Genomic DNA, 26,430 nt, shown 5'->3' on the forward strand with positions numbered 1-26,430 from the left:
CACTGCACGACCATTCTGACAGCAAAGAATTTTCTGAAGTTTAATCTATATCTGCTTTGCTGCAGCTTAAGCCCACTGCCTCATGCTCTGTCCTCTGTAACAAAGGAGAGCGGTTGTTCTCCCTTTTCTTTATGGCAGTCTGTCAAATCTTTGACTACTGCTGTCACGTCCCACCTTAATCTCCTTTTCTCCAACCTAAACATATCCTGTTCTCTCAAACTTTCCTCACACAGCTTGCATTTGAAAACCTTATTCTCCAATTTCTCCACATCCTTCTTAAATGGGGTGCCCAGAATTGCACACAATATTCTTGCTGGGACCTAACCAGCAATGGGTACAGCAGTACCATTCGCTCTTGTGTCTTACATACAATATTTCTATTAACACAGCCTCAAATTGCGTTTGCTTTTGGTTATTTTTTTGGCAATGGCATTATAGTGTCAATTCATATTGAGCCTTTGACCCACCAAAACCCACAGTACATCCTTCTCAGTAATGCCACAACCTAGCCAATTATCTCCCGTTCTGTATTTGTGTGTTTGGTTTTTGCTCTCAAAAGGCACATCTATGCATGCAATTAATGTGCCTGAATTTTCTACGCAGAAAATTCGGGCACATTAAAATGCAACCCTCCTGCACGCAACTTAATGGGTGCTCGTGGGGAGCAAATTTGCTCCTGACAGGTGCAGTTCAGTCTAGGGCTGCTCCTGCCCTGCTCTGCCTCCCTGCAGCAGCCAGGGGGAACTCCAGACTCCCCTGGGTGCCAGCCGTAGGGCTGGAAGGGGGGGACGAGGGCTGGTCCCAATCTGGGTTGGAGGAGAGCTGTCCCGGCCACATGGAGATCCATCCTGATCTCTACGTAGCTGAGGGAACTGACCAGCAGTTAGGACAGCTCTCTCAGCCGTATGGAGATGGGACAGGTCCTGATCTCCACATGGCTGGCAGGCAGCAGCCTACCAAGCCAGGATAGCTCTCCCCACGCCCTGTGGCACCCTGCTGCTTAGGCTGACCAGAAGCTATTTGCTCCCAGTCAGCATCTACACATGCACTTTGGCACATTAATTTAAAGCGCTGATTTCTAGTACCTGTGCTTACAGGTACCAGAAAATGGTGCATTAAACTAATCTACTGAACAGTAATTGCTACACATGTGTAGACAGTGATGCTTTACTGCACATTAGATTAGTCTAATGTGCAGTAAAGTGTCTTGTGTAGATGCACCAATGTCTAGCACTTTACACTGGTCTGTGCTGAATTTCAATTCTGTTGTCCAACGCCAATTCTCCAATCTATCAAAATCCTTTTTAATTGTAATACTCACATCCAAAATGTTTGCAATCCCTCCCAGTTTTAACTCATCTGTGAACTGATCAGGATGCTTTCAAGTCTGTCATCCAAGATATTAATAAAAAATGTTAAATAGCATCAGACCCAGAACAGCCCCTCGTAGTGCCCTACTTGTAACCTTCTGCTATTCCAATACTGAGCCATTTATAGTTACTTTCTGCTTCCAGTTCTTCAGTCAATTATGCGTTCACCTTCTAGTAATTCTATCTGGCCCTCATTTTTCTAATTTATTTATGAGAATGTCATATGCGACTGAATTAAAAGCCAAGTATATTATGTTCACTGAATTCCCCTCATCCACCAAACTAGTTATTCTGTCAATGGAATAAGCAATAATTGAATAATCTTGCAACAAAATAGCTGGCATATTGGAAATCTAACTGCTAGTTTAATGAGCAACATGCTAGTTGCACAGTTTTATCTTCCCAGATATCAACCTGGACAGGAGAGGGGTACAGTAGTTCAATCATACATGATTTAATGATCAACTCAGTGTTATCTCTTCAGAAGTGAACAGGAGTATATATAAATTCTTTAACCTGGAAGAACCATATAACAAACTATTACTAGGGAAGATCTCTCTGTTCTGAAACAAACTTAGAATACCAAAAAGATACAACATGAAAATAGCTCAAGTCTTTGTTTTCATTGCCTCATTTGCTATTTCTGCCAGATCTGAGAAAGATTATTCTGCCTTTGATTCTATACCTCCCGAGCCAAAATCAAAATTTGCCTTGTTAGATGATGTACGAATTTTAGCCAATGGACTCCTCCAGCTTGGACATGGTCTTAAAGACTTTGTCCAGAAGACCAAGGGGCAAATCAATGACATCTTTCGAAAACTTAATATTTTTGATAAGTCATTTTATGAACTGACACTGCAAACAAATGAAATCAAAGAAGAAGAAGAAGAGCTCAGAAAAACAACCTCCATATTAAAAGTTAACAATGAAGAGATAAGGAATATATCACTTGAGCTGATTTCAAGGATTGAAAACTTCATGCAAGAAAAAATCCAGCTTCAAGAGAAAGTAGGTGGACTGGAAAAGAAAGTAGCTAAATTAGTCCATGGACAGCCTGTAATTCAAGAATCAAAAGAAATTACTTCACTCAAAGTAAGTAAACTTGAGAAACTCATGTGGCAGAAATCCAGAGTAAACAGGAATGCTATTTTAAGTAATTTATGCAATCCAAAACCATGCTTTCTTTACATAGTTTTTGTAGTCAAAGTGGTATTTTTTCTGAGAAAAGACGAAATCAGAACAATAATCTTACAGGAATCAATTTAAGTGTCTTAACATGGGCCATGACTTGCCATCAGTTTTAAAGCAACCCTACTCCCACTTAAAATCCGTAAGGAAATATGTCTGGAAACTGATTACATGATATGGCCCTAAATGCTTGTTTTATGGGTTTTCTTAAACAATTTCAAAATACAGTATGCTGTTAAGAATGCTAAAATCCTTTGAAATCTGAAAATTAATACTATTAAGAAAACTGCAGTATAGCAGGTTATCAGCTGCTTGAAAAACGGTGGTGTACAAGAATTCTGCAAGGTTCAATATTGCCCAGAGTTAAAAACATCCCTAAAGAGGAATATCTATGTAACAACTCTACTTATAAGGCCCATGTTCCCACCAAATCTAAGTGTGTTTTGCAACTGTCTATGGATTTATTCTCACACCATCCCTGTGAGAAGGAAGTGCTATTACCCACCTGTAACAGATGGGGAACTGAAGGACAGAGTGGTATTGGCCTGCGGTCACATAGGAAGACCATGGCAGAGAAGGAAGTTAAATTCAGACCTCCAGAATCCTAGGTCAGTGCCATGGCCAATGAAGTATCCTGCCTTCTGCTAGCGTGCTGGAATGTGTTCAGTCAGAATCCACACAAAAATTTTAGTCACCCAAACAGCAAAGCTACAGTTAGTAATAAAGAGGTCAAATGAAGGCCTCTGAAACTGATTATTTGTTTTCTCAAATAAGGACTCAAGAATTTGATCCAAAACATGTTCATTTCAGAAGAGAAAGCATTCTGCCCTACAAAAACAGAGCAAGAAAGGCAATATTCAGGCAAACAATGACTGTTATTAAATGGTTTTGCCTTTAGAAATTGACACCAGTGAAGTAGTGGGTTGAAGGACATGATGCTAAGGGCATTATTCTAACCTTCCTAACCATATAGTCTATGTTTTTTATTCAGTTTTGTTCTTCCTTGCTTTCTCCACAGAGTTTTGTAGAGCGGCAAGACAACCACATTAGACAACTTCTCAAAATTGTACAAGACCAACATGTACAACTCAATAAGCAGCATGGTGAAACGACAGAGCTGGAAGATAAGGTACTGTAACTGGTTTTCTGAATTAACTTCCCCTTTGCAGAATTTATTTCTGATATTTTATGGAAAAAAATAGCTCCCTTGGTCAAAATGTAGCTGGTAGGATTTCTGTGGCTGTGGACCAGCGGTGCTGCTGCTGTACGGAGTTGGGGGACAGGCCACTGATAGGCTGTGACGGGGCTCTGTACCATGAGCTAACTGTAAGCACAAGGGGAACATTCACTGCAGTAGCCACTTTCCTCTCTAATTCTCCTATTGTCTATAGCACTATTCTTCTTCATCTTAGACCAACTCTCTTCCCCTCCCTTTACTTCCATTTTTAACTTCTGTTTTATCCTTTCCTCTTCTTCTGCTATACTCACATCAAGAGTGCCCCATACTCCCACATTAAAACACTTAATCTTGCTTAATGCAGCAGTGGGTATAATTGACTAGATTTTGAAACTGACAAGAACATGTTTAATTACACTCCGCAGAACAGGAGTGAGGAAAAGGCATGCCAGTTCCACAGTTCCTTAAACTATTTAGTTGTTGGTACTAGTTTCTAAGCTATGTCAGTTCAAACAATCTACTCGTTAACATATATCTCACATGGACAGGTAAACTACAAACTACATCACTTATCTCAATGGAAGTGTTTCACTGATCAAAGATGTGTTTCAAAGAGGCATATCAATAGTATAGCATACAGGAAATCTGTAGAATATTTTAAAGACTTTTTCATGTGTTTTTTCACATTTTCCAAATGATTATTTTAAGAGACTAAATTCATAATAAAAATTAATGCTATAATCTTGGACTGCTAAATGAAATATATATGTACATGTTACTTCCAATTCTTGGGAGATTAATAATATATTAATATGCTTTGTTTCAGCTAAACAACACAGACTTTCAAGAAAACACAGAAAATGCATTTTCTTGGAAGCAAACAAAACCACAGACCATCCCCACTCCTTCACCTAATTCAATGGCTACAAAACAAGAATTTCATGGTAAGATCATACAACGACTTTTTATATGAGTACATGATCTATTATGTTTGCAGTAATCTGCAGGTCCACGGTGAAGATTGTTATTTTCCATATCATGTTTTATGAAACAGGCTGGATTTTGGCATTTGGAGACTGACTCATCCATTTAATCATATGAAAAAGTGCAACAATGCAAATTCTTCCACATCACAATGACAACATCTGGAGGATAAAAAGTTAAATCTTAAGCAGTTAATGTAGTCTCTTCTTGGGTTATGCTTTGTTATAACTACCACTCCGTGCTTTTTTGCCAATGGTGATGATGTCTGCAATACTTGTCCATGAGGAAATGGACTAAGCATCAAATTCATTTTACACATGCCACTTATAGTACTCTGATTAGGCTTTTAAAGCAGACTAGAATTTCTGAATTTTAGTGATGGGAATTCAGACTAAGTCAATCATTAACTGATTCAAAATTTGTTGGGAAAAAATCCTAACTACCAACAATCTAGTCTTAATTTTCTAAGATTATCTAAAGAGAAACCTTGTCAACCTGAGAAAACACCAGCTGTCCACATTTCATTTGGATTAATATTCAGCCCTCACAAATAAATTAATTTGCCCATTTCAAAGATGCAACTGTTATAGAAGAAAGCCACTGCTGAGAAATCTACTCCAGCTTCTGTTCTGCTTCACACATTTTGATAAAGAGAAATACCCCTGGATTTTGTCCTTCAAAATTCCTGCTTATAAAAAAGGATGTATAATTTCTTGTTGCTTTTTCAGGTGTTGCTACAGACTGTACTGCCATATACAACACTGGAGAACACTCTAGTGGCATCTACACTATTAAGCCCAATGGGTCTGAAGCCTTCAGCGTCTACTGTGAAATGAAATTGGGTAAGGCCAGCAATCTAATTCTCCCTTTAAGTTATTTACTGATAAAGTAGAACCATGTACCATCCTAAAGCATGCAAAAACATATTATAGACCACACAGACAGTGGACAGATATCATGAGGCTGCCAACACTTCCCCATCTTTTAAGAGATGAAAGAAAATTAAAAGAAATGGCATCCAATTTGTTTTGTGCCAGCAAAGGTCTATTCTTTAGCCTGAGTAAGAGATACATTAAAAAAGTAATGATAGGAAACAGATTTTAATCCAAAGAGTCAAATGGCCACCCTAAACAATGCTTGCCAATACCAAAAACTCACTGTATTACAAACATCAAGCATCTTTACTACATTAAAACAGCTGATACCAGGAATCTTTGCTTAGTTAAAAGGGTTAACATTTAAAAAAAAAATGTCATGCATGTTCCTTAAACGGTTATTTCTGAGTGCAGAGTTAGTCATTTTATATGACTCCCCGTGTTAGATCCTTCCAAACAACCTGCGCAGGCCTGTCTTTTAACTTCAAAATCATAGTGCTATTACTTTGTGGTATGTGTTAGACTCCTGGACTGTGCTTATACCACCATTTTGCCCTGCTCTCCTCCTTCCCTGTTTGTCATCCTGTTTTTTTATCACACCAGTGGTGCTGCTCTGTGTACATCCCTCCAGTTTTTCTGACCAGACACTATGCCACCAACGCCCAGCTATTTCTAGGAATATGCTGATACAAAAAACACACAGAGGCAACGTGATATGTTTGGACAAGAAGACACTGTTGGCACAGGGTTGCATAGTAAAAAAAAAAAAAAAAAAAGTTCCTGCAGGGACAACATGATGTTTGTTGTGACCAGGTTAAGCAAGGTGTCATGACCTGGGTTCAAAAAAAGTAGTTGTAAGCAGCATGGACAAGTCCCATATGTTCCACCCAGAAGCTGGTGTAGTGGTCAAGAGCTAACAGGAGAGAAGAGGTTTACTGACAGTGCAAAGTATTTATTAAATATCCAGCTGCAGTAGAACTGAGTTACTTTGCAGGGCGGGGTTTCTTACTCCTCCCTCCCCCCAGTATAAATGAGGAGGTAGATACAGAAAGATATAGAGAGAGAGCAATACACAGACACAGCAAAGAGTTGTCATGACTGCTGATGAGCTGCGGGCAATGAAAGAAGCAGTGTCCTTTGAAATAAAAGCTATGGCAAACAGCTGAGCAGTTTCTCTTCCATTTGGCAAGCCTCTGTGAATCACCCAGATAGAGTGATCTAGGTTCTAGACTACTATTCTTAAATTTTTAGTTTCCCTTGTTGTCTTCTGCTCTACCCTTGTGAGAGCTCAAGCAAACAGGTAAAATAATCTTCAGACTGACAGTTCACTTCCTATTCACAGACAGGCCATGGACAGTAATTCAAAGGAGATCTGATGGATCACAAGATTTCAACCAAACCTGGGGGAGCTACGTAAATGGTTTTGGAGATCTCCGTGGTAAAGATGCTCTTTTCTTTTCTTTCTCCCTGATCCCCACACACTTCTTCATATTTTATAGGATAGTACCTGCTTTTAGAGGTTGGACTCTGGGGTGAAACTAGAGGGTTCACAAGCATTGATGTGTGTAGCAATAGAAGCCTTGTAGAGGCTGCAATCTTGGGTGAAACTAGCAGGTTAACAGGGCAGCAGTGGAAAACAAGTAAAATTACCTAAGGTAAGACACTGGACACTGCACTCCAGAAAGCAGAAGGCTCCTAATTCAACAAAGTTCTCCAGCGTTACCTTTAGGTATGTGCTTAGACAATTTTCTGAAATAAGGTCCAAAGGAGTCCTTTCAGCTCTCAACATTATTGTATTTGTTTAGATTTTCATTTTATAAAATCACTCAACCCAAACTTCTGGATTCCTCTGAATCTAGAAGCGAGATGAGACGAGATGCACGCTAAAAGAAACAACCAACAGAGCAGCACTTCTTTCTTCCACACCACAATTTCATGTAAGCTAGTTACCACATCCAGGGTTCAAACCTCAGGACAGCATAAGATGAGAGGCTTTTCCTCTATTCACACAGTGCTGTTTCTCAGTCATTGGCAGCCAGTCACATCACCTCATTTGTGGGTGGTTCAGAAACGCCCATGCTTATAGGTTAATCATCAACTACCAAAGCAGATTTTAACATCAGGCACTGGTCAGCTGCCCACCCATCCAGCAGATTTTCTTTAAAATAGCATGGAACTGCTCTTGGAAGATTTGAGTTTGCTATGGCAAGGCCCAAATGGCAGATTCAAAAGCAACCAATATTAAGAACATAAGTGCCCTTCTGGATCAGACCAATATAGACTATATAGTCTGGTATCCAGTCTCCAACAATGGCAGGAATGTATACCTTAGAGAGAGAGCACTGAACTGGAGACATCTAGAGCAGAGGTTCTCAAACTAGGGCCCATGGGCCACCACTGGTCCATGAGTTCCATTCAGGTGGTCAGCAAAAAGGTTGTAGAACCATTGAGAACATCTGTATTTGTAAGGTAACACTACTGATATTAAAATATGAGTTGCGTGCTTTGATTTGTAGAACAAAAAAAGTTTATTAAGTGCAAAGTATCACACTACTATACAGTGATACCAACATATGATTCTGGCCTATGCAGATTTTTAAGACGAATATAAAATGGTAGGGTGCTATGTCTCAAAATAAATTCTTTCCTGGTTATTCTGCTCCCTTTTATCTTTCTCAAACAGCTTGTCTTTTATTTTTTGAAAAATTGGTACCATCTTGCCAGTGTGCCTCTTTTTATTTATTGTCAGGGTCTATTGGGCTTGGACATCAACAATGGGTACTATAGGATGCTGATGACTGAATATAATTATATGCTAACCAATAAACCCAGCTGCTAAAAAGTGTGCTGAAGAAAAAATGATCAAGTTAAATTAACTTTTGTACATGGGGGCAGCAAAATCTCATTTCAAGAAAATACATTTCCATTACAATTAAGTTTTATATATGTCATTTGCTTCACTTATCACACAGTTTCCATTATGTACGTTTTAAAAAATGTCTTGACTCTCCTTGCAGACTTTCATAAGAGCTTGGAAAATTCAGAGAAGTTACATGTCATTTACGTATCTAGTTTTCATTGATCACTAGTGTATAATTAAAAAAGATGTAAACAAAAAGAATGTTTCAGGGAGACCCTCAGAAAAGATCAAGAGTTCCCAAGACTCATACTATTGATTTAATTAAAGCCATGAATAAACCTTTTTAAATAATTTTGCCCTGACTTAACTCTATACTAATACTATTCATACTACATACCTTTGCAGGGGAATTTTGGCTGGGACTGAATAAGGTGTATTCCATCGCTAAACAAGCTGACAACATTTTACGTATTGAGCTGGAAGACTGGAAGGCTAATAAACGTTACATTGAGTACACATTCACCTTGGGCAGTCCAGAAACTGACTATGCCCTCTACCTTTCTGAGATCTCAGGAAATATTCCCAATGCCCTGACTGAAGAGACAGAAATGAAGTTCTCAACAATGGATCATGGTAATAACACACAGAGAGACTCTACCTGTCCAGAAAACTATTCAGGTATCAGTACTCTGAGCAGATATTTAATGTAATAAACCCTCCTCCCAGAGTTCTCATAACTTCCATGAATTACCGGGGAGCTACTTATCATGACTTAGCAATCATAGACATTAGGATACTGAAAAGACTGCATCACAGCAGAACCATAGCAATGTAGCTCCATGCCCAAGCCCTGTGGGTCAGATAAGTAGCAGAGAGTCAATCCGTGGGCCAGATCTTGTGCAGAGTCAGCAAGTGGGTCCTGTCTGCCGGTGCAATCTGGTGTGCCAGCCTGAGCCCACGTGCCAGCCAAACTATGCACCGGCGTGACCAGATGACCAAGGCAACACCGGTTTGTGCCTTGACAATTGTGGTGATACAATCAGCTACTGCTGTGTCAATGGCTGCTTTTGTGACCCCCAGCAAAGGAAAAGCCCAGGGCTGCAGCCCTGGTCACCCTCCCATAGCTGTACTACTGTATCACAGAATTTCTCCTCTACAAACCAAGAAAGTAAAATTACCATTCCTAGTACTTATCAAGTGCTTTTCCTCCACAGACCTCAGAATGCCTGAGCATTATTACCTCACTTTACAGCTAGAGAAGTTAAATAACTGCCTAGATCATAAAGTGGTAGATACAGAAATAGAACTTGGGGTGAGTTCTTGACCCACCGGCATCAATGGAAGGGTATGTTCCACTGGCCTCTCAAGTCAGGATCTGACCCGAGTTGCCTGAGCCTAGTCCAGTGCTCTAGACTTCAGTCTATGGGTCCTTGCAGCTTCTGGCATGAGTTGTGCCATCTGGCCTGCAGGGCTGCCCATGGGTCAAGAAATTTGGCAGTGGAGGGATGGTGGCAGTGTGGATTGCTGTTTCCTTGCTGCTGAATATCCAGACCTATGGGGAGCCCTGTGGGCCAGATAATGACGCCCTGCTCACTAAATCGTGCTGGTGCATAGTTGGACTATATGCAGGGTCAGACTGGAGCACTGAATCACAACTGCAAGTGGGCCCCATGCACTGTACTTGTGCAATATCCAGCTTGCGGATCAAGCCAATGACACTCACGTAGCCCGGAGGGTCAGAAGATTAGGCATCACTACCCTCAATCCAGTCTGGCTTTCTCTGAGTCATCCCTCCTTGCATACAACAGAGAATGGACTCTATTTTCACCTTAACCAAAAGGCCATAGTAGTTAAGGCTGAGTTCCATTTAAAACCTGATTTTGACCTCTAGTAAAATTTACAAAATAAGTGATAGTCATGTTAAAAGCAGCAGGACAGATATAAGCTTTTGGAAGCTTTCTTCTATAGAATCTGAACAGGGTAGAAGTCTAATTGGATTTTTGGCAATTCATACTTAAAAACACAAAACCAGCAGCAGCAGACCGTTCAGAAGCCAACAGGACAGCCTGCACTAGGACCTAGCACATAAAACCAGCACTAGTTTTTTTTAATTAATTCTGATTTAAAGCGTTACTAGCATTTGGAATGCTGCTAAGGAAAGTCAGCTCGGTGATCCTAGCACAAACAAGCAAATGATTTTCAGAGTTCTGTGCTTTCTAAATAGAGTATCCTTATAAGGATAGCTTGCCAATCACCAGTGATCCTAAGCCTTATGAGGATGCAGGAAACTAAAAAAAGCTTAAGTGTTTTCCTAGTTGTCTTTATTTGGTCACCGAATTTCTAAGTGCAACATATTCTGCATCTGTAAAAAATTACAGGTTCAACAAAAGATGGATCTGGCCTAGAAAAAAACTCATCTTAAAAACAGGGTTTAGTCAGTAACTAATCCCGTCACGTCAGGAAGGAAAAGTAAAATTTGGATTAACGGACATTAAAATATCCTTTTTAGGTGGCTGGTGGCACAGTGGATGCGGGGAAACCAACCTGAATGGAAAATACACCAAACCGAGATCAAAGGGAAAACTAGAACGGAGAAAGGGACTGTACTGGAAGCCTCAGAAAGGGAGATTCTACTTACTTAAGTCAACCAAACTCATGATACATCCTACAGATTTAGAAAGTTTTGACTGAATTCTCACTCTGATGTGTTTAATTCAGATATACCCACTGAACATGAAACACAATATGAATTTCCTCGATACAAGCATAAGCGCTGCATGCCAAAATATATGGCGTATATATATTACATCTACTCAACAAAACAAAACAGGTGTTTACTATGGTCTTATGGTGTATTTGGTGAGTATTATTAAAATGAAGGACTTGGCCTCCATTTTCAAATGCTAATATCTAGGAACTTAATACCTGTTGAGATCTTAGGCTGTACTGAATGGGGAGAAGGATTTCTGAGTCACAGCATTCACATATGGATAGAGGAGTATAGAGGAAAACACTCAAAATGTTTCAAGAGAAATAATGGATTAGAAAAATGGTATAGAAAACATTTAACCATTAATTTTGAAGGATAAATGGATTTTACTTTATAAAGTATATTAGCTCTACATTAGTCTCAAGTTATAGTTTTGGAACATTTCTATACATGAATGGAAGGCGGGTAATTCTGCATTTTACAGTATTATACATTTAAGCCTGAACTTCCACCTATCTATGTTGGCACAAATCCTGGAAACAGCACTGTTCCCATGCAACTAAGAAAACATGCATCTGGAAATGCAGACTGTGAAACTAATCATTTATTCTTTGCTTTGCAAAACAAACGTTAAAGCCTGATGCAAATACTCCCTATTCATGGGAGCTTCCCACTCTGTTTCAATGGGTTTTGGATCAGGCCCATTTTTATTTTATATTTATGGAGTTAAATGAAGGACAATGTGCTATGTTTAAAGCAGACAAACTGTCTTTAAAACAAATGAAGAAAAATCCTGCAACATGAGCCTATGCAAGCAATCCCACTGAAGCCAACAGTAGTGTCCATACAGTCACAAGGGTAAAGACTGTAAGCTTAGGACCTTCAGACATCAGTCCTCAAATATTTACATATTTGCTTAATCCTGGAAGTCAATGGGATTACTTACATGCTTACAGGCAAATCGAGTCATATTGACTTTTACATATTGCATCTGATAACTGTACTGTACGTATTTTATATAATTTAACATTTGTAACCAAGAAAAAACAACTTTTTAAGATGTATTTTGTTAAGGTGGAAACAAGTCTGAATGTAATTGCTAAATCAAGAAAAATAATGCAGCAAACCAACTGGATACTGTGGGAATTAATGTGTTATAACTGAAATAAGAGACACTGTAATGTAATGTACTGGTGTACCATAATGTTGACCGGTTTGTGCAACCCCTTAAAAAAAAGGAAATTAAAAAAAACCAAACAAACCTGGTATACAGCATGAAGAGACTATTTCTTACTGGGCAGAGTTTGTTTGCTGGCTACAACCACAAAGTCAGTCAAGAAGTTGACTTTGTGGTTCTACAAAGTATAGGAAAAATGGGGCTCAGATCTGACTGCGGACCCATGTGCTCCTATAGCAACAAACCTATTAGTAATAGTTATCAGAACATTTCTCAGACTTTTCCTCTTTTCTCCTCTTCATTTCCTTCTGAAAGGTTTCCACACTAAAAAGGTAAATGTTACCTTACTTCCATTGCATAAGGTACTGCAACAGCCCCTACCTCCTTAAACAGAGTTTACAGTAAGATTTTTCATGTTTATAAAATGGGAGCTGTCCAACTTGAGTGGCCAGGCTGAGCACCATGTGCCTCCCCTCCTCTACTGCCCCAAGATCCCTGCACCATGAGATCACTGCACTGGACTACACAACGTGGCCCCCTACACTCCCACTACAACAGTGATCCTCAGTCCCTACCCCCACCCAGCCTCTCAGCTGTGAGCTCCTTCAGCCCCATGGGCTGCATCACGTTCCCCACTCCGGCCATCCCCCAGGGCAGGAATAGGCAGCTGAAGCAGGAAGAGGGAGGAGGAGTCCAGAGACTCCAGCAACACCAGCGGGGGGGGGGGGAGGGAGCAATGCCTGGACTGGGAGCCCAGCAAGGGCAGGTTAACTACTTGGAGGCTGGATGTGGCCAGCTGGATAGCATGGTATAAATGAACCAAACTGTAAAAAAAAAAAAAAAAAAAAAAATCTGAGAGGCAAGAAATGTATTTTTCTGCTACCTGCTTTCCACTGATACAAGACCATGGAGGTTTTAACCAAAAAAAAGTCCTAAAACACAGGATGGGGGAAGCAGAATGGAAGAAGTTAAAAGGAATGATGGGTACGAGACAGAAATGAGAGCTGGGAACCCAGGAAGGGAGATGTCTCTAGTTTTCTTTTTGCCTCCCTCATCACCAGGGATCCAGGTTTTCTATTTGGCACAGAAAAATGCAGTAAAACCTGGATTTTCTAATTTTAAGGAGAAAAACCCGGATTTTCACCTTAAAAGGAAAAAACACAGGGAAACAGTGGTTTCCCCTTGTAGGCTGGCAGAGCTCCAGGGAGTGCAGGGGAGCGGGACAGAGGTGCGGGAGGCTCATGGGAAGGAGGCGGTGGGGCTCACTCTCCACCACTGCGCACACTCTCAGGAGGGGAGAGGAGATATGGAGGACACGTGCCCCCCAGACTTGTGTACAGGGCAGGGGAGGAGGTGGGCTGCCCACTGTGAGCTCAGAGCTCAGGCTCTCCGCCCTGCTGCTCTCCCCCTGGCGCCTCCACAGCCTAGCAGATGGGACCCAGAGCAGCACAGCAGAGCACGATGGAGAAGTTCAGTGCCACTGCTGCGAGCCCCACACCAGCATAGTGAGATGCTCTCTGCCCGCCTGGCAGCAGTGGGGTTCAGCACAGAGCTGTGCAACCTGCTGATGCCAGGTGGGCGGGGGCACCTCACTATGGTTGGGGAGTGAGGGGCACCAGCAACAGTGGGGGAGTTGTGGGTAGGAAGTGAGGGGCCTGGACCTGTGTCCTGGAAAATGAAGGGGGCAGGGGGAACTCTGATTTTACATGATAAAAAACCCAAAATCAAATGCCCAAATTTATTTTATTATAGTGACTGAGGCTCTGGTAGGCTTCCAAAATGCTTTAAAATTGTAAATATATCAACTAAACATTGTGTTCAATTGATAACTAGATATATATCAGTTTTTCATTTAATCATGGATTTGGGGGGTTTTAATTAGAGAATCTGTGATTTTTAAACACAGAATCCAGGATCCCTGGTCATCACTGACCAAAACCTCCTCTAACACCAATGCTAATGTCAGCCAGTTTCCCTGAAAACAGTTTCCCTGAAAACTTTCTTAGTAGCTGGCACAGGCAGCCTTCATTGCTTAAAGTGAACTTCTTTAAAAAATAGGATACTACCACATCAAAGAACAGTCCTCAATCTAGAATTAATCTCTAAACAAGTACTCATAGCTTCTGCAAGAGCAGCCACCAAACTGGGAAGGAGACAACTACCATCATCCAATGAGACCAATACCAGCTCCAGAAAGCAGTCTGAAAATTATAGCAATGATAGTCTTGGTCCCAGTAAGGCACCCTTGTATATGTCTCACCAGCCCTCCCCACCAACTCATGCTCCTTCATCCTATCTCCCCAAGAACTGGTGACCAAACCTAGTTTTTCCCCTCGTTTCCTAATAATATCTGAATTATAGTTTCATAGTTTGTAAGGTCGGAAGGGACCTGAGCAGATCATCGAGTCTGATCCCCTGCCTTGGCAGGAGAGAGTACTGGGGTCAAATGACCTTGGCAAGGTGGTCATCCAGCCTTCTCTTCAAGACCCCCAGGGTAGGAGCCAGCACCACTTCTCTTGGAAGTTGGTTCTAGACCCTAGCTGCCCTGACCGTGAAGTAACGCCTCCTGATATCTAGCCTAAATCTCCCCTCTGCCAGCTCGTGACCGTTATTCCTGGTCACTCCTGGTAGTTCTCGGGGGAACAGTGACTGCCCCAGTGCCTGCTGATCCCCCCTGACTAGTTTGTAACAGGCCACTCGATCCCCCCTCAGCCTTCTCTTGTGGAGGCTGAACAGGTTCAGGTCCCGCAGCCTGTCCTCGTAGGGCCTGCCCTGCTGCCCCCGATCATGCGAGTGGCCTCCTCTGGACCCTTTCCATGGTGTCCACATCCCTCTTGAAGTACGGCACCCAGAACTGGACACACTACTCCAGCTGTGGCCTGACCAAGCTTATTACGAAGTCATTTAGTTTCACCTGCAACATGGGGAAAACATCTACTTCTCTAGGGGCGCTGTGGGTATAAACACATTAAAGTATCCACCAAATCTGTGGTAATAAGGACCACATTAATATAACAGGATAGCTAAGCATAATATATAAACAGAAACTATTTAATAAGTGATTGATAATAAAATTATTACAGATGCCAAATATGCCCCCTCCTAATACATACAGGCCACTACATCACTGAACCAAATAACATGGACTATAACATTCAGAAGTTTATTCACCTGCAACACTACCAACATCATAAATTCCATCACCTGCTTACAGTGCCCCTCTGCTATCTACACTGGATAGACAAGGAGATCTGTAAGTGTAAGGAAGAACAAACATTGATCTGACATGAGCTGCAGAAAGACAAAGACCTGCCTGTGGCAGAACACTTTAACCTTCCTGGACGTCCCATCTTTGACCTCAGGATAGCTGTTCTTACGCAGCTAGGCTTTCACAAAGCAACTTGAACAGGAAACTAAGGAAACGAGAAATCCTCGTTAAGTACGGCTTAAACAGGGACTACAGGGTTTTGTGACCCCTTTGTTCCTATGGACTCTTTGCTTGTTCGCCTCTCAGTACTGCTCCCCACCTGCCTCTTTCCCCTCCCTCCTTGTATTCAAATCACTTTCCCCATTTTATACATTGCTCTGTGCTCGTTTTTTAATGGCATCTGATGAAGTGAGCTCCAGATCACTAAAGCTTATGCTATATATATCTATCTCTATCTCCCTATATAGAGATATATAGAAACTAATTTTAGAGAGATAGAGAAATATATAATCTAAATTTAGTTAGTCTATAAAGGTGCAAATCTACCCTGTCTTCATATTAAATAAACTCACAGAAGAAAGTTTTAGTTTTGTAATGAGAAGTGTTGTTATTCACTATACATACATATATAGTTGGAATGCGGAAATTATCTTTTTATGAACTTAATCATTTGAATATCCATAGCTTTTGCACCTGAACATCTATAGGAGGGCTGTGAACAGGACAATAAACTATAACTATAACTACAGTCAAGCATTAAACTATAACTATACTCAAGCATTAAAGTGCTATGAAATGTTTATACTAAAATTTAACTCAGGCTTGTAAGCTGTTGAAATGATTCAACAGAAAAGGACAGTATCAGCCAGAAATTTATCATCTCTAGGGGTTAGTGTTTATAATAAAGAGCACAATAATTTACCATGGAAAGTAAAGAGTAAAGTATCTATACCCTGGTTTGGCGTTGAAGGAAAAATAACAATTATTTTCTGTAATAAGGTTTTTTAAATTACTGTACTTTTCAATTTTATTGTAGATTTTCAATTTCTCATTTGAATTGAATGAAAATAAATCATTTTGAAGCTAATACTTAAACAAAATTGAGTTCGGTGTTCCCCCACACCCATACACACTCTTCTCTGCTCCTTTCCCTCTTTTCCCCTTGCAAAAGGAGAAAAAATGAGGTGGAAATGGTGTTGGGAAACCAAGAAGCTGAAAATTGGAACCAAAATTGTACTTTTTATTTAAAGGAAATATTTTGGGGACACGTTCACACAGGATCATGTGGTTTTGATCTACATGGGCACAGGGGATGCATCAGATGACAACAGGACCTACTTTCTTTGTTAATTTTTCCTTGCCACTATTTTTAATAATGTCTTTTAGACATAAAACTATTCTTCCTTTACAAGAAAAAAAACTTTCAGAGAAAAAAATTCAACCAGTTCTGGATTTAAGCCTATGGCCCCTGAGAGGCTGGGCCTGTCTTTATCTTCCCAAAGGCATTCTTTAAAAATATCACTTTACAGCACTTCCCGAGAGCATACATACAACAGGGAAAAGCTGGGCTGACACTAAATCTTGTTCCTTGAGAATGCGTTTTAAAACTCATTTGGATTTAGGTTTCATTATGTAACTGAAATTCAGTTCAGAGTTACAGTTTCTGGTTGGGACTATGTGGAAGTAATGATGCTTAAACACATACACACACATCAGAAAACTCGTGAATTTTTATTTTGGGATTGGGGTTTGTTTGTAACTGAAACCCAAGCAAATCTCACAGCTGAAAAATGAAGAAAACGTTCTTATGTGCCCCTAAGAACTGTTGAGTTTTATGAACCTATGAGATATTTTATGAACCTCTAATAGGCTCTGTAGAGAACTGTTATATCATTTATTTTTTGTTCCTTTTCTACCACTTCAGTTATTATGTCTTTGGCAAAGTAGGTCTTCTGATGTGGCAAGCTCTGAAGCAAATCAAATAATAAACATGGAAGTTCTGGACCCACTAATCCTCTGGAATTAAAATATTACCTGTAAGTAGTATTTGGAACATACACATCCCTGGCTGGAAACTCCAGGATCTCTCTTGTAGGTCTAACTCTGCTGTCTGGGTAAAGTTTGACTTGCAGCAGCTCTGGAGTTAGACAGTAGTGGGGATTCTCTGGTGCTGGAGATATGTCTATCTTCAGCTGAGCTGTACAAAGAAATATTTTTATTGTACTAAATGAAAGATACATATATACTACATGTGCATAAATAATGCTTCCCCCCCATATTAGATAGCACAGTAGAAGTGCATTCCTGACATATATCCTGTGAGTGAGGTCTCGTAGCTTATGAAATAACTCCTTATGGAAGCACCTGTCACTTGGTACATGAAATACTAGACTGGCTTGTAAATGTGAAGTCAAGAACTATCCTGTACTCCCAGTAATCTAGGCTATGATCTACAACAGCAGTTTTTTTTGTATCCAAAGGATATATGGAACTTCTGTGAAGCTCTAGGTCCCAAGCCCATGTATTTACACAGTCCTGAAATAAAGGGTTAGTGGGACAGAGACAGGCAAGAGAGAAAAGGTACAGTGGTAAGAGAGCATAATGAAAGTAAAACGCATGCCAGGAAGGAGGAAGAACAGGTTAAAGAATATTAAAATACAGTGAAGTTGGCAGGGCCATAACAAAATTCACCCCCAAGAACTTATGGAACTACCTGAAGCAATCTCAGATCTACTAGCAATCACTAACTATCACCCTGAAGAACTCATGGAGGATAGGTGAGGTTCCAAAGGAAAGGAAAAGACCATAGTATTTACCTTTAACAAGGTAAAAAAAAGTAACAGATGCTTTACCCAAACTCAGTCCATTCTGGCATCACTGGACTGCATTCTCCCCTTAAAAGATCACCTTATGAAAACTACTCATAAGCTCAAAAGCAGGAAAAGCTTGAAAAGTAACCTTGTCATATCCAGATGGGGTATAGCAACACTATGAAATCCAGCTCTAGCTTTGTGCTGATTTGTTGCAGAATACTGTTCAGTGCTGTGGCTGAATTTCAGACATACCAAACTAACTGATATTCAGCTAGAATATCTCAGGCTACATGCAACCAGCACAATATACCACCATCTCAAAGTTTGCATTTTTTTTCATAGTCCAAGCATTTTCCTAATCATATAGATTTTTTTAACAAATAGGCCTGCAAACTTCTGTATCTTGTTTTGCATTTGATTAAAAAGAGGGTGGAGAGGAAAAGAACCTGGGGAATTACAGACATAGGTCAGCATAGGTTCAATTTGCACAAAGATACTACAACACAGTATCTAATAATCATCTGTAAACACCTAAAAGAACAACATGAACAGCCGACACAGATTTGTCAAAAACAAACTATATCAAACCAATCTACTTCCCTTCTTTGATAAACTAACTGTCCAAGTCCACAGGGGGAAACCTTATATGATAGACATATTATGACTTGGGTGATCCTTTGGCCACTGTCTGGTATGACATTCTCAACAGCAAGCCATGTGAACACAGTTTAGATTAAATTCCTATAAAATGGATAAACAACGGATTGAAAAACTATTTAAAAAGTAGTGATTAATAGTTCACCATTGAAACTAGAAAGACGTGTCACCAGGGGTCTGGCAGGGTCTTTTGCTGGGCCCAGTATAATTCAACATTTTGAAATGACTCGCATGATGAGACAGAGGGTAAACTTAAACTATGCGATTATATGAAGCTTGAAGGGGTTGCCTTGGAGGAGAGGTTTAAAATTGAAAATAATGTTGATTCTTGATAAATTGGAAGTATGGTATGAAATAGGTATGATGAAATTCAGTAAAGAGAAATGCAAAAAACTATACCTAGGAAAGATAAATCAAATGCAGAAATACAAAACAGGAAATAACTGTCCAGACAAGTACTGCAGAAAAGATTTTGGGGTTACAGTGAACCACAAACTGAATAAGAGTCAACAGAGCTGCTGCAAAAAAGACAGAAGTTATTTTAGCATATAGTAAGCTGAGTGCCATGGGTAAGAGCTACAAAGTAATTCTTCTAATGCATTTGGCTGAGGCTTCAAATGGAACACTGTATCTACAACATTTTAAACAAATGCAGAAAAAGAAGAGCATTCAGGAGAGAATGACAAAAAAGACACAAGAACTGGAATTGTTTAATTTTAGGGGAATAAAAGAGAAGAATGAGGTGGAGCAAACATGTAAAAGCTTGTTATAAAAAGGCAATTCTTTTCTAGATCCACTGAAGGGAAGGAATGAAAAGTACTTACTACTTAGCGCACCTAATTTGTAGGGAGAGAAATTTATAACGTTTTCCTAATATCCAAGCTAACTATACAGATCATCAAGCACATTAACAAGTGACCTAAGACATGGCAGAAACCCTGGAACTGGAGATTTTTACATATGGCTCAGACAAACATCCACCATAGCTAGGTATATGAGATCTTGCTTTAGAGGAGAGGGATGGACCAAATGTATTCCTAGGGACACTTACATCCATAGTATCTATGTTCCTTATGAATCACATGGGAATTATCAAGTAATCTTACAAAACCAAAAAGATCTCCTTTAAACATTTTCCACCAAAATCATTTAATACCTGTAATGGGTCTCAACCGCCGTAAAACAGAAGACGGCCTTCTCATATCTGCAAGGAACTTGTACAAATCTTCATCACTCAAGCGATCACCCTCCTATTGTTTATGGGAGGAAAGAAAAATGAGTGTGTAATGCCTTCATACTTGACTTACAGTATATTACTGTACCTGGCTGAACTTTTTGATTGAACTTTCAGTGAAATTAGCTTCTCTCCCATCAAAAAACCCTGAAAACTGCTATCAAGTTTTGTGGGGTTTTTTCCCCCATCAGAATTTCCTATTTTTATCAAAACAGAAACATTTGACTTGCCAACTCTGAAATTAAAAAGTTTGCTTTCCCCTATTTTACACAGAAATGGGAAATATATATGTGATTATGGGAACAAGTACTAGGAAGACAAAGCAGTCAGAAGATTTCCTTATCATTTTTCTGTTTTTCCATTCTTCTTTTGCCACTCTGTAATGGTCCAAACCTTCCATAGCTTGGGCAAAATACGAAAAAAAAAGCTCTAACCTTGCCCTTCTGTAAGTGTGCAAAAAAGGGAAGAATTTAACCACAGTTTATGGTAGGGAAAGGGAGGAAGAGTTATAGAGGGCTCACTCGTCCTTCAATTACGTTGTTTTTCCACCAGTGGAATGTCACTGAGTGACGCATTTTCTGATTTACACTTATATTTGCACATTCAGACATGAGCCATCCAACAGCAGTGAGAACAGGAGAGAATGGCTACATTCATAAAACCAAGGTGCCAACAGATTTTTCATAGAGGAAGTCAAAATTTCATAATGTCATAGCAAGGACTTAGCTGGTAAAGAAAATCTCATTTTTTTCAAAAACTATGATCTGGGCATATGCTGTACTGTGTTATATCAGAGATTCATAGAAATTCTTCCTTATGTCCAGCCTGAAACGATCTTGCAGTAGTTTATAACCGTTCAACCTCGCCATCCCTTGGGGTGCTCTGATGAATCTCAGCCTGTCGTCATATGATCTGTTTTCCTGATCTCTGATCATGTGTGTGGCTCTTCTCGAAAGATGATTTTTCAAGTAAAATTTCCCTAACAAGGCACTGCATTAAGGAAGGCTTGGCAATGAAGTGCACAGTTTTAGGTCAGGCATAGTTACTTCAGGAGCTGGTCCAGGTGGGGATTAGGAAAGGGATTAGTATTAATTAGTTTATACATTACTTAACTGAAAACAAAATAGTTTCCCTTTCAAAATAATCCAGCAATTTTTGCCATTTTCTCTCTCTCTTCAGCACCAAAGGCTGTTATATTTCTGCTGCTGCTGCTCAGCAGGAAAATACAGGACCACAGCTGAGAAAAGTGGACAGTCAGCAACACAGTACCAAAACTAAAGGGTCTTGTTCCCCCAAGGGACCTAACCCTGGAAGGTGTTGAACAATAGCATAACAAGGGGCGGGTGCGCAAGACACAAGCAGCAGCAGCAGGAGAAATAGCAGCCAGCAGCTAGTGGTTTATGCAGCAGCCTCCAGCTGTAGCTCCTCCTGACCCTGCAGCTGTCAGCTTTTTCACCACCAAATTTACCTCTGCAGATTGCTGTTGGCAATGAAGCTCAGCAGCTCATGGTGACTATGGCAAGACAGTCCCTGCACCCAGCAGCAGCTCTGTTAACCTGCTAACTGCACCAAAATCTTTACCCCCATCTCAGACCAGCAGCTGGTCTTCACCAAGGATCAAGAGAGTGCGGCTGACCCAGCTGGGTGAAGCTATGCTGACACCTCCTCCTACAGCTGGTCTGGCCCAGGGCATAAAGGTTACTAGTTACAGCTCTGGTGCTGAATGTATCCTGAGAGCCCTGGCCATTTTCAACTTCCAATGACGAGCTGGACTACGCACCTACAGATAAACTGTCCTTGATTTCAGTGCTGTTATTTCAGTAGACTGCCTTAAAGACTGGGACTTTTGTTACGAATGGCCTGAGTAAGTAACCACCATATTAAAGTTTAGGCTACAAACCCTTGCCGAGAATAAGACAAATACCTCCAATAGCCTTTGGTACAGATTCACTCAACATCCAAATTTTCTCCAGCTGTTTTGAGCCTGCTTCTGTGAATATTCCAACAAACAGATTTACTGTAAGGAACACTTGGGAAAACACTGGATTTTAAATAAATGCTAGAGAACGTTGGAGGGAAAGTGAACTAATCTCAGGAGATCTGATCCTACGAATAACTCTGATCCAATGACCAAATAATAACAATGCCAGGCCCAGGTGACTCCAGTCAAAACTACTGGAGACAGCCTAAAGCTCATAAATCAGTTATTCACAATGAGTTTCATCAGCAAAGCACACACTGTTTACAGAACCTGTCTGAAGAATAAGGTTCCCATAAAATGAATACAACTATACACTGTTCAAAGACAATTTGTTAGAGAGATGTTAAATTTACTCAATGCACCATGAATTATCCATTCAGTTCAATTCTGGCTGCACTTAACCAAACCATCCTAATGACAATGGTTCATATCATACCTGCTTAAAGAAGTTTGTCACTGTAAGTGTGGCTGGCCTAAAGCTAGTCAGATTGCAAGCCTCATCCCCACTTGTGGTTCTCTCTAAGGATCGTCTTCCAACAATACTAGAATTTCGCCTCTCTGACCAAGATCCTTTGCGTTCTAAAATAATAATACAAATGAAAAAAAAAACAAGTTGTACAAGAGTCAAAATTTGTTTCAAGCAGGATTTTCTACACAAGAAGATAACTGCTGCATTCAGAAATTATGCAATAAGCATGATAGAAGAGGTGGTTATGCTAAGACAATCACACTCCTGAGGCATCAGGAAGCTATGAAGCACAGCTGAATACCTCTGCTCCTCTCATAGCAACCTCACCCCAGTGCCTTATTGCTATTATAAAAGTCTTTATCGTGTGGAGATTTATGTATTTCTCTTGCGCTGGAAGATGATGAAGTTGGCAGTTTTGGGGATGCTGAAGAGCAGTTTCAGATGAGCTGTGTGGTTCACAAAGATTAATCCACTCCTTTGGAAAATGTTCATCAGCCTCTAACACACTCAGTCTTCACAGCCTGATTTTAAATAGTATATCATATGGTTTGCTTGTAAAATCCTTGAAAGATAAATCTATTTGTTATCATGGACCTTGTCCTTTTTATTTCAACCTTTAGCCAGGACCATTACAAGGGTGAGGAGTGGGGGAAAAAAACCTGATGAAATAGTGGATACAGAGTTTTGTCTAAAGTCCATTGAATTAAACTGATTTCAATATACTATGGAACAGGTCACATCCTTATATAAATGCAAGGTACCATACCTCCTGTGCCAACTTCTACTTCTGTGGAATCTCTCTCCAAACTTCCCGCACTGCTGACTATATTCATTAAATGAATGGCTGTCCAAGCAAAAGGCATTCGATATTTGCCTAACCTTTGGCAAAATTGTTCCGATTGACTTTTCAACTTTTCCAACTTTTCCTTATTCTGCAAACAAAATATTTATTTCAACAAGTCAAAAAAGAGAAAGGGAAATAACAGGATTAATACATCTCTTTGATCAAAAATGGTGTGGGGTGTTTTTTCCAAGCAAGCTAATATAATTATTTCTTTACCAATAGTATAATGAAAGTGATCATTACTTTGCAATTTTTCTCTGAGGATTTCCAGACACTTCACAAACACCAAGGAACTTAGTCTGTAAAAGGCCTACCATGGACTTCGCTATTGCTAATGTCTCCACGTGGATGCTCTGGTGATGGAGCACAGTATGATAAGATCACTAGAATTATCTCCATTTTTCAGAAGGGGAAACTGAAACACTGAGAGGTAAATGGCCTTATCTGTGATCACAGAGTCTAAAGTAGAAACAAGAATAGAGCTCAGGCTTCCTTTTTCTCAGTCCTGTTAAGTGTTTACCTTCAATTCAACCAGTTCCTTACACACACACCTGCTTTTAAGGACATGACTTCAAATGGCACTGCTCACATGCTTCCACTTAAGAATGCTTAAGTACCTTAATGATAGGTATTTTGTACACCTCACAGAAGCAATCCAGTCAATTTTCCCCTTTCTGTTTGCCTGCCCCTTTCACAGAATATTAGAAGAAAAAAAGATTTAATAGGAAAATATGGTTGCAAAAGCACCACGATTCAAAAACTAGGATGGCAAGTTCCCAACAGCTTTGATGTTAATGAAATTTTAGAACCTCCCTGTGATTAAGTTCCAAGTAAAAGGTACTCTCTTGCTAAAAGAAACATCAACAATAGTGAATAAAGCTCCCTCTTGTGAACGGCAATAAGTAAAATACATTAATGGTCAAGCTAAAATATCGTCAAAGGTCCTGTAGCCATCACTGAATTAAAATTCTTACCTTTGCAGCATCAGCTTCCTTAAAAATCATATATGGCTCTGCACACTCCCCTATATCCCCTTGCTGTAATACTTTTTCCAGCTGTGGAGGAAAAATTGGTTGGTTGTGAGGGCAGGGATATGTTCACATCAGTGACTGCTAAATAAATTAAGCACTAAGCTTAGATGTTTTGGAAGCATAACATGTTCAAAAAAGGAAGAAACTTATTTTCCTACTCTGTCAGAAAAAATGAGCTGCAGGTGTAAGTCAAGAAATAAGCACTTCAGTCAAGTAAACAGTTTTTTCACCCAAAACTAACACCCCCCTCCCACCCCACCTCCATAAAACTGCAGGTACAAGAGTGGCTGACCTCTTTCAAACATGCCTTTTTTCAAAGGTTTTAAAAGAGTTATATTAAGCATCATATTTTTACTTTCAGGTCTCAACTTTACAATTTTCCTATATTTGATTCTTATTTAACATGTGTAGTGTCACTGTCCTCAAACAGGTTCAGAACAGGTTCCGATAAAAAAATGCTTAAAAATAATAAAACACACATTTCGTAGAAATAATCTTATTTAAAATACTGACAACCAACATCAGACCCTAAACATTATCATCTCTTAAAAATATTGACATTAATTTTAAAACATAATATTCAAGCATTACACGTTTGCTACTGAAGTTTTTTAAAAAGTCAAAACTACTGAGCTGTTGAAAAGCACTGGTTAAGCTCCTAGTACCAGATTTTTGTAAAGTGATAAACTATCTTAAGGGCACGTGTAGACAAAATGGGGGCCCTAATTTGAAGCGGTGGGTTTTTAAAAACACAGTTTCAATTTAGGGCCAATTAAACCCCCATGTCATGCACACACCTTGACTTACCTGCCTCTCCGGCAGCAGGGAGGGGAGGGCAAGCTGCCAGCACACGGAGTGGTCCCCGGGCTGTGGGGGGACCAGTGCTTCCCACCACGGCAGCACCAGCCCCCCGACCAGGTGGCATCTGCCCACAGGCACCCGGCTTGAGTGGTCCCGGGGGGCACTGCAGCTGCAGAGGGAAGCACTAGGCCCCCCGCGCAGCTCAGGCAGGCAGGCAGGCTCCAGGGTGGGGAGTGGAGGGGAAGATCAGGCTCATCACTTTTCTTGGGTGGAGCCTGCCTTCCCAGGCTGCTGCCAGGCTGCCTGCAGAGCTGCACGAACCCAGTGCTTTGCCGCACGGCTGTAAGGACAGCAAACTAAAACTCCTCGGAGGAGTTTTAGTTTGTTATGCCCCAGGTCATTTAAGGCCCATTATGCCAGCAAATTTCCTACAGCGGCTGGAATTAATCGCAATATGCCACCAAGGTGCGTAAACACCGACACCATTAAAGCAATGCAAAAGCATTTAGCCTGCTTTAAAGTATCGCGTGCATACACCCCTTATTTATCTACACAGGGCCTTAGATATCAGTTAGCCTCTACCACAAGTGTAGAGTATTGCCTTCGTTTAAATTTAGTCAACTTGTTTAGTTCAATGACTAATTTATACACGGTCAAAAAGTTGGGAATTGCAAGCAAGGAAGCTCGTTTCCCTCTTCTAATCTATGAACAAAAATGAGCTGAGAGAGGCTGAGTTCTTTTATTCTTTTAGTTCTACAGTCCTGAGGGACACAGTGATGAGAATCTCTCTGTTCAACTGACTAACAACAAATAATGCTTCTTTTGTTTGCTAGTAGGCAAAGGTTTTTTGTGATATCTTTAACTTACTGGACCAACTATACAGCTGCCTCTCCTACATTTCCTGGGCCGAGAGTTACAACACTCCAACCCCTTTGTTTGCTGAATCAGTTTTAAGTGCAAAATTTGTTTCGATAAACTTACTTTTCTTTCTATGCAACACATTTACTTAACTAAAAAAATAGAAATACCTCTTTTGTGCATTTTAATTGAA

At 40.2% G+C, this 26,430-nt stretch overlaps 2 protein-coding genes across 7 annotated transcripts in view; one reads left to right on the top strand and one right to left on the bottom strand.

Annotated features, from left to right (window-relative positions):
* The window catches only part of DOCK7 (dedicator of cytokinesis 7), a 156,459-nt gene that overhangs the window by 76,365 nt on the left and 53,664 nt on the right, over positions 1 to 26,430 (bottom strand). For all 6 annotated transcript variants that reach the window (XM_090049422.1, XM_090049421.1, XM_090049419.1 and 3 more), the window contains exons 10-14: positions 24,522 to 24,602; positions 23,470 to 23,635; positions 22,671 to 22,813; positions 20,176 to 20,269; positions 17,584 to 17,746 (exon numbers count right to left, since the gene is read on the bottom strand). In XM_090049422.1, coding sequence (XP_089905548.1) covers positions 17,584 to 17,746; positions 20,176 to 20,269; positions 22,671 to 22,813; positions 23,470 to 23,635; positions 24,522 to 24,602 — 647 coding nt within the window. The remainder of the gene's footprint in view (positions 1 to 17,583; positions 17,747 to 20,175; positions 20,270 to 22,670; positions 22,814 to 23,469; positions 23,636 to 24,521; positions 24,603 to 26,430) is intronic.
* ANGPTL3 (angiopoietin like 3) lies at positions 1,968 to 11,145 on the top strand. Its single transcript, XM_090049300.1, has 7 exons — positions 1,968 to 2,462; positions 3,577 to 3,687; positions 4,562 to 4,679; positions 5,448 to 5,561; positions 6,937 to 7,032; positions 8,860 to 9,132; positions 10,964 to 11,145. The coding sequence occupies exons 1-7, from the start codon at positions 1,968 to 1,970 to the stop codon at positions 11,143 to 11,145; spliced, it is 1,389 nt and encodes a 462-aa protein (XP_089905426.1).

The sequence above is a fragment of the Crocodylus siamensis genome, chromosome 5, assembly GCF_052110815.1.
Source record: "Crocodylus siamensis isolate JL-2025a chromosome 5, ASM5211081v1, whole genome shotgun sequence".
Classification (NCBI taxonomy): Eukaryota; Metazoa; Chordata; order Crocodylia; family Crocodylidae; genus Crocodylus; species Crocodylus siamensis.